The sequence below is a fragment of the Chrysochloris asiatica genome, unplaced genomic scaffold (assembly GCF_000296735.1).
Source record: "Chrysochloris asiatica unplaced genomic scaffold, ChrAsi1.0 scaffold00035, whole genome shotgun sequence".
NCBI lineage: Eukaryota > Metazoa > Chordata > Mammalia > Afrosoricida > Chrysochloridae > Chrysochloris > Chrysochloris asiatica.
Genome location: NW_006408553.1, coordinates 14021905 through 14036613, shown reverse-complemented (window position 1 = coordinate 14036613; position 14709 = coordinate 14021905). Strand labels below are relative to the sequence as shown.

The following is a 14709-nucleotide window of genomic DNA, read 5'->3' as shown; positions in this document are numbered from 1 at the left end:
GAAAAGATTTGGAAGGAAAGTGAAGGTAGTTGGCTTAGAAGTGTGAGATGGGTTATGGAGAGGAACGGTCCTGGTTATGGACGGGTGCAGGGGACTGACTAGAGGAGCTTCAAGCCGACTTGCTTGTTCCCACCATGAGAGGAGCAGCGCCTGGCTGCATACCGGGAGGCGCTAGGGCCTCGCGGAATGTCGAGGCGGCGAGGGGAGGGCTCCCTCTGTAGAGGACGGGCGGGGGCTGCTGGCGGCGGGAGCGGCGCCGCGCGGAGCTGCCTCCATCCATGGCAAGGAGTGACGGTGGCGGCGGCAGCGGCGGCAGCAGGAGCCCAGCACGATCCGCTAGATCCCAGCGCAGGGTTGAGTTATCAGACGGCGCAGAGGGGCCCGGCCTCCACCCGCCTGCTAGCACCGCGCTGCGACTCGGAACGCGCAGCCAGGGACAGTCCGGGCTGCGCTGACAGCCGCGCCCGCGTCCTCCCCGCCGGGGCGCTCGCCGGACATGCCCCCGGGGTGCGGCGGCGGGGACCCCAGGGCTTGCCTTCGCCCAGGGCCCCCCACCCCGCCCTCGGGCGCCCCGAGTCCCCGTTGAGCACGCGCCTGCACGCCCGGGTCCCTCCGGCCGGCGCGCCGCCGGGCCCCAGTGCTGTCTGTGCCCTCGGGGCGATGGGCTGATGGGCTCCGGGGGACGCAGGATGCGGGGGGTGCCCGCGCGCCTGCTGTTGCCGCTGCTGCCGTGGCTCCTGCTCCTGGCGCCCGAGACTTGGGGCGCACCGGGCTGCCCTGTCCCCATCCTCAGCTGCAAGTGCTCGGGGGAGCGGCCAAAAGGGCTAAGCAGCGGGGCTCCCAACTCCGCTCGCAGGAGGGTAGTGTGTGGCGGCGGGGACCTCCCGGAGCCTCCAGAGCCCGGCCTTCTGCCTAACGGCACCGTTACTCTGTGAGTACCTTATGCGACCCGCTCGGTTGCAACTCCGACGTGGGGCAGCAATGGAGACAGACTCAAGACAGGGAGGATCGGGAGGAAAGGGGCGATGCCGTCACTTCAGACTCTGGGACCGACGTGCCGGAGTCCAGGCGCCCAGAAGGGAGGCTTGGGGAAGACGGGGAGAGATGGGCGCTGTCGGAGTGTGCAGGAAGGAAGTTTCTTCAAGGGAGCAGCTGCTTCCCGGAGCGGGGCATCGCGGGCGCCCACTCACCTGTACAGGTGAGGTGGAATGCGTGCTGGCGGGATGCCCACGCTCCTTCAGTCTCTATCCTAGTTAGTGAAGTGGGATGGGAAGGAAAGGCTCAGAACAGATCGTGTCCACGGCGAATGCGTTCCGGGACCAGTTGAAGTAGGTCTCAGGTCTAACCCGCGGGCCAGGCCCCTCCAGTTGTAAGCGCGCCACTTGACCCCCGGTCTGCCTCCATAAAACGAACGGGAGGGTGGGCTCGGAAAAACTTCTCTCTGGGATGCGAGTGCTTCTAGTCTGAATGAGACCCCGGCCTCTTGATTTCTTTTGGGCCCCTTGCCCTTTACGCCCGTATGCCAAGTGGGCTCTGGGCTGAGTACTGCATTCCTCTCGCTTCTTCAACCTCCCTGGATATGAAACCAGCTTTGGATGTTTCTCAGTTGACTTAGCGCCAATATTGTGAAGAAACCTGACTGCGAGGTCCGAGAGTGCCTCCCACCCCAACCAGGGCCATACTGTTGTCAAAGAGTGTGGCTGTGCCACAACCAGACCCCCAGCCCTCCTTATGAGGGTCTTAAGTCCCAGAAACCGCAAGAAAACTAATGGCTCCTCCCCACTACAGCTATGTCCTGGGCTAACCATGTGCTCAAAGCTCCACTTAGGCTGTGGAGTGAGGGTCCTGACCTAGCAGCTGCCCCTTCCCTTCCTGTGTTGGATCTAGCCTACCAGCAGCTTCCCCTTCACCGTCCTCCTGACCCTAATGGCAACCTTTCCCCACCGCCCCTTGCCGGGGAGTTGGAGCTGGCTCACAGTCTATCTGATTGTGTCCAGAACAATACAGTAACTCCTGTGGTTGGGTGAGTTCAGAGGCTGCCTGCTTCCTGACAGGACACGACTGGTCAGCCTCTGACGTTGGCCAGCCTGGCCTGCATTTTCCCCAGTTGATGTGTGTGCTTGTGTGTGTGTGTTAGGGGAGTGGAGGTGGTGTATGCTGTCTCCTGATATGGCTTCAGATGGCTCGGGAAGGCTGCTGTAGCTGCTTATTCCAAGTCTCTGTGAGTGTCCACTGGTGTTTAAGAGTCCAGGCAGGCCTGGGCATTCCCCAGCCCACTCAGTTCTGGAGGAGAAAAATGCTTACTGTCTGGAATTGCTGGGCTACTGTCTGTGTGAGACTTCAGCTTTGAGAGAAGTGTGTTAATGTGAATATGCTCTGTGGCTGCACTCATATACCTATGATATTTTCCTCATATTTGGTAAGCTTTCTGTGCATCTGTTTGCTGGGATTAGAGAATCTTAACATATTGAAGGAAGGAAACAAGGGAAATGGAAAGGTGGTTTTGCAGTACATCTTAGAATGATTTGGTAACTAATGCTTTCCAGCCATGGCTAATTCCCTTCCATGCCATTCCAAGGAGAGAGTGGGGCCAACTCTGGGTGAGAATATATTGTGACAGGGTTATAGCAAACGTGACTCCTGGCTCACCTTCCCATCCCAAGCCCTCTTCATGAGAAAAGGCCCCCATTTCCTCCCAGCTCACTGACCAGGCTGACTTAAGGCACCTTCTAACGGAACAACCCCATACCCTCAGTCTGGCTGTATATACCTGCAAAGTACAGCAGGTGGGAAAAGGCAAGGAAGCCCCTGAGAGCCAGCTTGCCCATTAGTCTGAAATGCCACTGAATCCCCAGCCACAGACAGATCTTTCTTTCTTTTTTTGCTCTTGTAGAATTTTTATATTTTGGATATTAGACTCTTATCAGATATACAAGATTCCCCCAAATTTTCTCCTACTCAGTCAACATGTCTATACTTGACAGTCTTGTTGTTGTTGTTGTTGTTAAGTGCCATCGAGTCGGGTCCGACCCATAGCAACCCTGTACAGGGTTTCCGAGGGTGTCTTACTGGATATTAATTATTTGGGTTTTTTTTAAGCTTTTATTGTGTATTGAGACAGTGAAAGCTTACAGGACAGATCGCTGTTTTTACATTCTGCAAATCATTGTCATGATTACAATACCCTCCATGTACGTTTAGCCAACAGTATTTACCTCTATTACCTTTTGTGTGTGTGTGTGTATACACATACCACATTGTAAATATATATTTGTTTAAATGTCCAAAGAGCACATTTTGCAAGCTCATAGGCATGCTGCTCTTCTCAGTCCATGGGCCTAAAGTCAACTGCTAGTCTGTCTCTCTCTGCCATCTCAGTTGTGACCACTTTTCTGGTCAGGATCCCTTGCTCCTCTCATGTTCTTCGCTGTTCCGGGAGTGACAGATTAACTGCTCCCCCTTATAATTGCCCCTCTTCTACATTTACAGTTGTGACACTTGCCATTAGAGCTGAAAACAGTTAACTCACAATTGAATCATAAAGTCTTAGGCCCCTCTTTACCACACCCCTCTAGACAGGAGGTAAACTATTCAGTAGGATTTTTGTGTTCTGACACTAAGCATCCTCATGAAAGCTTGTAAGCTTGCCACTCGTGCCTTTGTTGTTGTTGTTGTTAAGTGTCATCGAGTCAGTTCCGACCCATTGCAACCCTGTATAGGGTTTCAGAGGAGCAGCTGGTGAGCTTGAACCACCAACCTTGCAGTTCAAATGGCTTTGCAGTCTGGAGCATTAACTCACAGTGCCACACCAGGACTCTTCCGTGCCTTTATAGCTCCCAATTTTGGTAGCCAGAGTCTAAGTTGTCCGCCCCTAGCCCAGTGTGCTGAGGACACATGTTTTATCCTTGATATGGAGAATCCTTCCCTATTTGGTTGGAATTTTGAGCAGCCACATCCATAATTGAGGGTCCAGTTGATCAGGTTGTAGTAATTTATGCTTTATAATTGCGGCCTGTACTGTACTTCTTCATCTTCATCTGGTCGAATTCTGGTCAGCAAGCCATCCACGCTAGGTACTGTCTGCAAGCACAGACATATTTCTTAAGTTCTCCCTACTCACAGGCTCCACACAAAAAATTAAAAGAGTTCAAAGATCAGTCGCCTCACTAGCTGACTTCAGAAGGAGAAAGGACCCAGGTTCCTCTTCAGGCACAAGCTGGTCAAGGATTCCATTCTCTTGGGCCCCTCCAGCACACCTATCCCTGCCTAAACACGCTTCTTGAAGGAGAAAGAAAAAAGGCTGGGAAGGAACTTCAGCATAACAGCAAAGCAAGAAGAGAAGAGTATGAAATGTTCAGCCTCCCCCTCTCAAACTCCTCCTCCTTACTCTCCTCATTTTTTTTTTTAACACAAATTCTCCTTATCACCTTTTAGCTTGTCACCTTGTGCAAACAACAGGACTTGAGCCAATAGATACTACATGATGGCTTTATCCTCCCCCCACCCCCATGTTCCCACTGAGGAGCCGGCTTCTCTCCAATGCAGTTACTCCAAAATGGGCAATCAGGTCTCAGGCCCTGCTGCAGAACCTGAAATCAGGGCTTCAGGGATTTCAGGACTCCATCTGGAGAAACCTGAGGGCTGGCAACTGTTCAGGCAAAGAAAGTGCTAGATAAGGTCGCTGTCTGCAAGGAACCTACAGTCTGTTCAAGAAGGGCCCCAAGCAGTTTAAGGCAACTCTACGAACAGTCCTGTTTACCTCATTGAACAACCCTTCCTCCACTCCACCCTATTATCTCAACTTCTGACTTCTGTTTTTGTAGACTATATACCCCCCTTCTCCACCCTTTGCTATTTTTCTTTAATGGCTTTTCATTTGCCCTTTTCCAGGAAAGCAAAACTCCTGGCTTCCTTCCTGATTAAATCTGTCCCAAACCCACCCACTCCCCCAGTCTCACCGCTGTCTGTAGTAAGGCGGGCAGGACAGCTCTGGGTTCAAATGGGCCTGTACAGAGCAAAAGCATTCTTTATGAGCTTCCCCTGAGGAGAAAGGTCCCTTTGGTGGGTGGCTGGCTTATTACAGGGAGAACCTGGGTGTGGGAGGGAAAAGGAGGACAATGTGAGTCCTCTCTGCTCACCACTGGGCCTGCCCTCTGGTTCTCAGCCCTGAGAGTTAAAACCAGGGGGAGGGGGCCTGGGAATTAGAAATTCCAGGAAAGGACTGATAATAAATAACTCCAGGAGGAAATCTACTATAAGGACCTCCCAGGATATCTGGGCAGCCCCTGCAAAGGTTACCAACTTAGTGTCATAAATTCCTAGAACATCTGCACCTCAGTTAAGGGCTACAGATTAGCAAGCTCAAATGCTACATCTTCCAGCTGAGTAAACTGAGGCCAGAAGAGGGACCTTACCTTTCTAATCAGCATATAGCTAGCTGGGGCCAGAGTCAGGATTAACTGATTGGGTTCTCTTCCTACTCCTCTCATACAAGGCACTTGTGGCTCACCTGGTTGGACTTGGAGCCCAATGGGCATAAAGATGCTTTTAAAAACCTGGTTCCTTTCCAGCAAGACCCAGGCCCCTTTGACCTGGGAATATTTCAAGGTTGGATGGAGAGGGGAGTGGGCATGGGACTGGCCACTCCAAATGCTCAGCTACCAGCACTTCAGGACGGTTGCCTACCACATCAGGGAAGAAGGGGCTGTTTGCTCACAGATGTACTTAGAACTGGCTGGGTCCCTTTGCTGTGCATTTAGTGGTTTTCAGGAGCATGGTAAAGCAGGGGAGCACAGAGATATGAGGGGGAGGTCCTTTCATAACCCCTGTGCTGTCCTTCAGCCTCAGGAAAGTGGTCCTTGAGCTACAGATCTTCCTCTTGCTTCTGGACTTGAAGCTCTGGCCTGGGCTCTCAACACGGTGCCCCCTCACCTCAGCCACTTGGGTCCAATTAGACCAGTTTAGAGCAAAGTGTGCCAACCACCATATACACAGCCTGGCAAGAGTGGAAAGATGCTGGCTGGAGGGGCGGACCCACACTGGCTTCCCCCACCCCCTTCTAGTCCACCCTCTTTTCCCCATATGGTTCTCATAACTTCTGGGCTCAGAGACAGCAGCCAGAGGAAGTGGCTGTGTACAGAGAGCTTTTGTGAGGGAAAGAGGGGGGAAGGGGAGAGAGAATGAAGAGAAAGAGGGAAAGAAAAAGGAAAGAGGCAGCAGACTGAGAAGGTGAGAAGACGCCAGGAGACTTCGACACCCTCCCTTCCCCCTCTCCTGGTGCAACAAGGGTTTCAGCTGCATCCCAGGGTGGGCTCCCAGACCCCCTCTGGTCTGAGGGAGGTGGGGACTGAGAGGCCTCAGAAGAAATCCAAGTTCCTCCCTGACCCTTCCCATCCACCTACTGGAAGAACTGGAGGCAGCCTGCTCAGGTTCCAGGGGTTTGGTTAGCCTCTTCTTGGGGACATCGGGAACCAGTTACACTTAGGGTTTTCTCTTGTGCAGGGCATTAGGGTCCATGATCCTGTCTCAGGGAGCGCACTGGACAAAGAACAGAGCCCTCCCTGATTCACTAGTTGAGTCCTCATTGCTCTAAAGAGACTGGAAATGCCGTCATACTTTGCTCTAAAGATGGCACATGTAAGTCACCTCTGCGTGGGTCCAGGCCCCAGAATGGGCTGTTACTCCTGAGTTACTTAGAATGTGTACATGAATTCAGCAGCTTCTGAACCCCAAGGAAGTCCCTTCATTCTGACTACCTTGATCACCCCTCTCTCACTAGGGAGTTGAGGGAAAGGTAATCTCCAGTCCTGAAGCTGAGTCTGAGAATTTTCCCTAAAGGCACAGGCAAGACAGTGTAATTTGAACCTAACTATAAATTGACCATTAAATTTTGGGGTCATGTTTTTAAAAAGAGAGAATGTTTCTAAGTGTATCCCACATGGGACTCATTGGGGTAAGAATCTTTTTTTGAGGGAGAGAAAGTCTCAGCTATCTCTGAGTGGATCTCTTTCCTTCCACTCAGTGGTTGCTCTCTTACCAAAGCCCAGAAAGGGACAGTGAGTTCCCAAATGACACACAGCCTGAACAGACCCCCTGGTTCTCATTACTGCAGAGGCCAAAGACTGCCCTGTGACTCCTGGGACCTGACAGAATGCCAGGGGAGTGGAAAGGGGGGAAACAGCCCTGGGCTGAGGAATTAGAGGGAAAATCCGGTAACTGCTAGGAAGGGGCTGCTTGGAGGGGCTGTTTATTTTCATTCCCCCAGCCCAGCCCAGCCCAGCCGCTCTGTTCTATTTAGAGCTCAGACACTGACAGGACGAAGCTGCCTCCTCCCCTTCCTCCCTCCTCTGGGCCCCCATCCTCCCCAAACTCCAGAACATTCCTTAGCTTTTAGGACTGGGTCGGAGAGGGCAGGAAAGGGGGAGGGGAGAAGAGAAATTGTCGAGTGTAGCTGACTTGGCTAGCGTCCCTGGACCCATCTATCCCAGGCCTAGCTTCAGTTTTCCCCTGGGAGCCAGGGAAGGGCAGGATGGGGGAATAAGAGAGTGTGCAAGATGGATGGGGCCAGGTGAGGGGCAAGGGAACCAATCTGTCACTGAGGATGGAGGAGTGCGCCTTGAGGGGGGAGCTCCTGCCTGAACTGGAAGGACCAGACATCTCCCAGCTGGAAAGAGAAAGGAAGGTCTGAGGGGCCCTCCTGCCCCAAGAACTCCTCCTTGCCTTGCTGGGAACAGTGGTGAGGTAGAAACTATGACTTTAAGCTTCAGGGGACTATGTCCACAGTGGGAAAGACCATCAAATATAAGGAGTGGGAGTATCCAGTCCAGACCCCTCTTTTACTGAGAAGGAAGCTGAGGTCACACAGCTCCTGGTCAGACAACCACCACTAAACTCCAGGACTCCTGATTCCCAGTCGTGTCTTCTATCTTGCAGGTGCCAACACTGAGGCAAGAGCAAAGATAAGAGCCACATCTTTAGAAAGGTGAAAAAGAGTAAGAAGTAGATTTGGGGACCATGGAGCTTCTCAGGTCTCTTGGAAGCTTTACTAGCCAGTCACTCTTCTGAGTCCCAACCAGTAGCACTGCCCTAGGCATCGTGGGCCCCAGGGATTTCATCAGTCCAGTCTGCATATGTTGACTGATTCCCAAGCCAAAATGCAGGAACATGTGCTAGATATTTTGGGGGCAGACTTTCCCATTGGACCCCCACAGCCTACTTCAATCCCAAAAGGGACAGAGCCCTATACAACACAGCTCTCAGCAGATGCGGCGGATTCAGTTCCTCTTCTCAAACTGACCAATCTGAGAAATCATTTCTTGGGAAAGGCCAGGGATAATACACTAATCAATTTCCCCTACATGAATACCTAAAGCCAGAGTAAAGGGGATCCTCCCAACGATCTATTATGAGGGCCACTGTACAAATTCATTTACCAACAGAGTAGTTCAAATTAGACTGACTCAGGACTTGTGGTAACACTCCAAGTGTTTCCTCTCTGTCCTGTACCACAGACCACTTCAGGGCTACGTGACCCCTATGGGACAGGTGTCCCAGAGGGACTGTCCTGTGATGCCAGGTTAGCTAGTACAGGTATGGGTACTCTGTCCTGGGTGTCAGGAGAGAGTGAGCTTCCAGAGCTCATGGGGGAAAGTGGTGATGGGTAATTGAAGGGAGAAGGGACCTGTCCTTGGCTTGGGAGAACCCTGAGTTTAACAGTGAATTCTCTGTTCACTGACCATACCCACCTTCCTGGGAGCTCTGCCCTAGATACCTATCTGTTCACCAGCCAGTGCCTACCATATATTCTAACTCCACAGCAGAGAGTGAGAGACCCTTACAAGTCTCATCATGGAGAAACTCAATCCATGAGAGTAGAAGGATTAGTGACCAAAAACACCACAAAGGAAGTGCCAAAGATCAGGGCCTCAGGATTTCTAATGAAGATCTCTGAAGAGGAACGTCTGAAGGATTGGTTTACACTTGGGTATAAAAGACGGATACCAGATCAATTCTTTCTGGTCTATTTGTATTTTTTTCGAAGGCCTGCTTTCTTCACCCAAAAGCTTGACTCCCCAGTGGTGGAATTTTGGACTGTGCATAGATAAAAAGTGTTTAAGGTGGATCGGGGGTGACGTCTCACCTTCTTCATATAAAGTGCATGCATAGATTCCATCCTGTCTGACATATCTCCTTCCATCTTACATGACGAGAACCTTCCAGTGACTGTTTCTCATTTACTATTGTAGTACTAGTCTTTAGGTGTTTAGTGTAGACTTGAAGAATGAATGAATTTATGAGAATGATTATAGCATGTGCTGCAGGGATCCTAAAATCTCCATTACTCCACACCCACAATAAGCACCTGAAACATCTTTTCATAGGCTTCTGCATGCAGGTTCAATTCTAATGCCAAAGACTCAAGTTGAAGTCAGTCCTTCCCCATGCCAACCCCAGTTTCTTATTTCTACCTGCTCATCCCAAGATGTTCCCTGGTAGAGAGGGAAGGTTAGCAAAAAGGAGTCAAGTAGGCCCTGTGGGCCTGCAAGACTGTTTTCTCTTTGGGTCTTGGCCTGAGGCCCTGCCTGGATGGTTCAGCTTCAAGGCTGAGTTCAGGATATGACCCTCTAAAACCCTGGAGAAGGAAGCCTCTCCCTGGGTCTCCTAAAACCAGTAGGTGATCAAGGTCAACTGGTCAAGCTTCCAATAAGGAGAAGCAGCAATAGGGAAATACAGCAGTGAGCAAAACACCTTGCATGCCCTTTTAAAAAAATTTTTTTTTTTTTTATCATTGATATCTCCTGCAATGTCCTCCTAGATGGACATGAAGGACAGCTTTGAAGGGAAGGGAAATCACAGAAGAGCAGCCTTTAGACTGGCAATCTGCTTCCAAAAGATCACAGCCTTGAAAACTGTATGAAGTGCGGTTCTACTCTACACACGTGGGTCTCCATGAGCTGCAATGGGACTCAACTGCAGTTGGTTTGGTGATTTGGTTATTGGTCATAACAATCATTCTAAAAAGCACCCATATCCTTCAGGAAATATACTGTTACAAATTGACATAGCATGCCATTTGGTAGTTATTTATTTTTACCTTAATATTTATTTAAATATCTAAGTATTTTATTCATTAATTTTAATGTTTTAGAGACAATAATTAGCTCCTATGTTTCTGATGTATTTGTGGGCCTTGGAAATGCTCGAAGGCCTTCAGTACTGAACCTGCAGGCAGGGCTTGGAGCTCTAATTTTACCTTGACCATTCAGGGTAGGTTATGGGCTTCAGGTCTGTTTTTGTATCAGCAAGCCGACCACCTTCTTCCCACCACTGATTGTCTCCCTAAGTCACCGCCAAGCTGCTGACAATAGTGTTGAAGATAGGGCTTTCCGAAACCAGAGAACCCAGGGACTGCCTGGATTTACTAAGGCTTCAGGATCAGATGCCCTGGAGAGAGTAGATCCCAATTGTCCACAATTGGGGTGATGTGGTTGTTGTATCTGTGGGGATGGGGGTGAAGGGTAAGCAGTAATCTAACATGTATGGTTCTTCTTGCCCATGTGAGAACGCTTTGGTTCAAGCATGTGCTGGCACCTGGACCCACGGGGTGGTGGTCACGTGACTACTACAGGGTCATCTTTGATGTCGGGGTGGTATCTGGTGAGTTCCTGTGGCTGCCCAGAGGCCACAGGGCCTCTCTGTAGACGCCAACCACTCGCTCCCTTGGCCTCCAGCCTCATTAGTGGTAACTCTACTTGCTTCTCTTCCCTAAAATAAGACCCCAGCCTGGAGAGAATTCTGGAATGGACTTAGTGTGCCCCGTCTTTTTTGGCTAGATTTCAAACTCTGGAGTGGATAACTGGGGACTCCAGGGATTAGCCCCTTTTCCCACATAAAGCTAAAAGTTGGGAGGCAGGAAGAAGAGGGAGGGAGGAGGATGGGAAAGAAGAGGTTGGAGACACTGGACTGGGGCAGGGTTAGCGTGGTTGGGAAAACAGCCCACCTGGCTCTCTTGTGTGGTTGTAGAGTGAGAGCATGGTACAGGCTGAGGTGGTGTCTGTCTGGAAGTGTTTAAAGAGAGCCAAGGCTGGCATCGTTTCCACAACGGCTGGATAGAACCGTGGGGCCGAGTTTCCCTCCTTCTCAGCTTAGTTTTTGTGGCTGCCCTGTTTTCCTCCCATGAGACAGTTTAGAGTGGTGGGAACATTGTTCTTCCCATTTGATTGACTCTGTGTGTATATGTGTGTCTTTATCTACCCCATTAGCAGTCCTGTAACTGCCAGTTTCCTACCTGCTCATGAAAGAAAAAGTAAACCCAAGCACTTTCTGTCCAAAATTATTGCCCTCCTCAACCAGACCCACAAGGGCCATGTCAGGAAAACTGAACTGACAAACACAATTGAGTCCATCTCTGAATAATCCGGGTCACTATGAGTCGGAACCGACTCCACGGTACTTAACAACAACAACAACAAAGTAAATTGTTTCAAAACTATTCAGATATTTAAGGCCAAATGATCTAATTCTGGGTATTTGGGGCTCAAATCTCCCAGATATCTGCCCAATCTGTCCAAGAACTTGAAATGTATCTTCTTGAAGGGGGAAATGTATCTTCTTTCCAGGGTTCACTGGAGGAAAAGGATAAATAGCTATTTGCCTGGTTGACCTGTTTTTGTGAGTAGGTTTGAGGGGTGGATGGGCAGGGGCATGTCCTCTACACAAGGAACAAGTCTCATATCAAGACTATCGGGGTTGGAGTTTGCTTCAGGCTAGCCCAACTGAAAGTATGGGCTTTAGCTGACCCCCACCCTTTCCCTTCCCTCTCCTCCCCAGCACACACACAGAGGCTGCCTTCAGAGAGGCCCTGGCCAGCATGAGGTCTGGGCCCAGGACAGAATGGGGTGGGTTGTGGCTGGAAGCTGGCCCTGAAGCCAGACCAAGAAATCAGTTGTTTGGGACCCGAGGCTCTTCCCTGCCTGCTCAAAAGCTGGTTCCCTGATCTTTTACTTTGTTCCCACCCAACACACACACACACACACACACACACACACACACACACACACACACCCAACACATATACCATTGCCTCTATCAATCAAGTAGTTCAGACTTCTGGGGAGGTGCTGGTGGAAAGGAGACTGGATAAGAATTAAAGCTGCACCATCAACTATGGTAGCCACTAGCCACACTGGCCTGCTAACCACAAGGTCAGTGGTTCAAACCCACCAATTGCTCCTTGGAAATCCTGTACAGGGTCACTATAAGTTGGAGCAACAACAGCCACATGTGGCTATTGAGTACTTGTGGCTAATCCGATTTGAGATGTCTTTGCATTGCCATGAGTCTGGATCAATTCAATGGCGACTGGTTTGGGTTTGGGTTTTGGTTTTAGAAGAGTAGAATGCAAACCAAATTTCATTTCAAAGACTTTGTGGAGATGGCTGCATGCCACTAAGTTGGTTCCGTCTCATAGCCACTCTGTATAGGGTTTCCGAGGCTGTAAATCTTTTTGGGAGCAGAAAGCCTCATCTTCACGGAGTAACTGGTAGATTCAAAATGCTGACCTTTTGGTTAGCAGCCAAGCTCGTAATCCACTGCGCTACCAGTACCAAAAAAAAAAAAAAGGAAACTCTCTCAATAATTTTCATATATAGAAATGGCAGTATTTTGGATGCATTGGGTTAAATAAAATATATTGTTAAAAAATGTTTTTGCCTTTTAAAAATGTGACTTCTCAAAATTTTGCAATTACACATGTGGCTCACATTATATTTCTAGTGGCCAGCTCAGCGTTACAAAATCTAGAGTATGTGAAAAGGGTTAAAGACTAAAGGTTAAAAGATGTGGGGATTGTGGGGTGGGGTACACCACATCAATATGTGACACCACCTCTGGCCCTCTCTAGGGAGGGTTCTCAAATTGACTTACCAGGTTTCAAGTTCTGTGACTTAAGAGTTTGAGGATTTTATATTTTTCTTTTTATTTCACCTATTAAAAATATTTTTAATATAAAAACGTTCTGCAGATAATTTTTTCAAAGTTAAATATTTTTATTGATAATCAGCGAGATAACAATTACAAATTTATATACAATTAGCAAGAGTTCCAAGCTACATAAAACATAAAATGGCAGAATCAAAGGGAAAAATAAGCAATTCAACAAAAAATATTGACGTTCTCAATACTTGCACTGTAGTAGTTAGAATAAGCCTCCCAAAGTTGTTCCAGGCATAAAACCTGTGGATATGTTACTTTTATTTTAAGGTCTCTTCACTTCATTGGAGTCCTGGTGTGGCACTGTGGGTTAATGCACTGGACGGCAAAGTTGGTTTGAACCGCAAGTTTGGTGGTTCAAGGTCATCAGCCACTGCTCAGAAAGCTTATACAAACTCACTATGAGTTGAAACTGACTCAACGGCACTTAACAACAATAACAACATTCACTTTATTATTTATTTTTACACTTACAAAACTAAAAATATATATTCATTTAAATGTCCGAAGGGCACATTCTGCCAGCCAGCCTCCTGCCCGCAGGCACACAGCCTTTTTCAGTCCATTGACCTAGAGCCCGCACCTGCTCTGTCTCTCTATGCCTCTGCCACCGTCTCTGCTGTGGCTGCTTTTCTAGGTAGGGATCTCACACACCACTCATGCTCTTCTTGATGGTCCTCAGAGCATCTGTTCCTGAAATGAAAGATTAACTACTCCCCCCTTTTAGTTACACATCTTCTCCGATTACAGTTGTGACCATCACAATTAATCCTGCTAACAGTTACAGTTGAATCAAAATCCTACCAATGTCATTCCCCTCTGCAGATAATTTTTAAGGCGAAGGTATTTTCATAATGCATGATTTTTATTTCTAGTTGATGCTTCTCAGATTGGAGTCCTCAGATATATTATTGTTGCTGATAGAGGCTATTGAGTTGGTTCTGACTCACTCACAAGGACCCTATGTACAACAGAATGAAACTGTCTGATCCTGAGTCAGCCTCACAACCGTTGCTGTGCTTGAACCTATTGTTGTAATCACTGTGTCAAGTCATCTTATTGACAGTCTTCCTCTTTTTCACTGACTTTCTACCAAGCAAGATATCCTACTCCAGAAACTAGTCCCTCCTGATCACATGTCCAGAGTACGTGACACCAAGTGTCGCCATCCATATGACTAAGAAGCAGTCTAGCTATATTTCTTCCAAGATAGATAATTGTTCTTTTGGCATTCTGTGGTATATTCAATATTCTTCTCCAACACCATAATTCAAAGGCATCAATTGTTTTTTAGTCTTCCCTAGTTTTGTTCAACTTTCACATGCATATTAGACAATTGAAATAGATAGCTTGGCTTGCATCAGGCACTACTTAGTCCTCAAGGTGATATCTTTGCTTTAGAACACTTTAAAGAGATTTTATGCAATGAAATGCATCATTTGATTTTTTTGACAGCTACTTCCATGAACATTAATTATTGTTAGGTGCCATCGAGTCAGAACGGACTCATAGTGACCCTATGCACAACAGAACGAAACACTGCCTGGTCCTGGATTAATCTCACAATTGTTGCCACACTTGAACCCATTGATGCTGCTACTTTGCCTATCCATTTCGCTGGGGGTCTTCCTCTTTCTCTCTGACCCTCTACCTTACCAAACATGATATCCTTCTCAAGTGACTGGTCCCTCCTGACAATATGTCCAAAGTATGAGAGAC

General features: G+C 48.7%; 1 protein-coding gene across 1 annotated transcript in view; it reads left to right on the top strand.

The window, feature by feature from the left end:
- The first annotated feature begins 327 nt into the window (after nucleotides 1-327).
- GPR124 (G protein-coupled receptor 124) overlaps nucleotides 328-14709 on the top strand; it is a 72396-nt gene continuing 58014 nt past the window's right edge. Inside the window, exon 1 of the mRNA XM_006859966.1 lies at nucleotides 328-931. Within this exon, the coding sequence (XP_006860028.1) occupies nucleotides 669-931 (263 nt within the window). The 5' untranslated portion in view covers nucleotides 328-668. The remainder of the gene's footprint in view (nucleotides 932-14709) is intronic.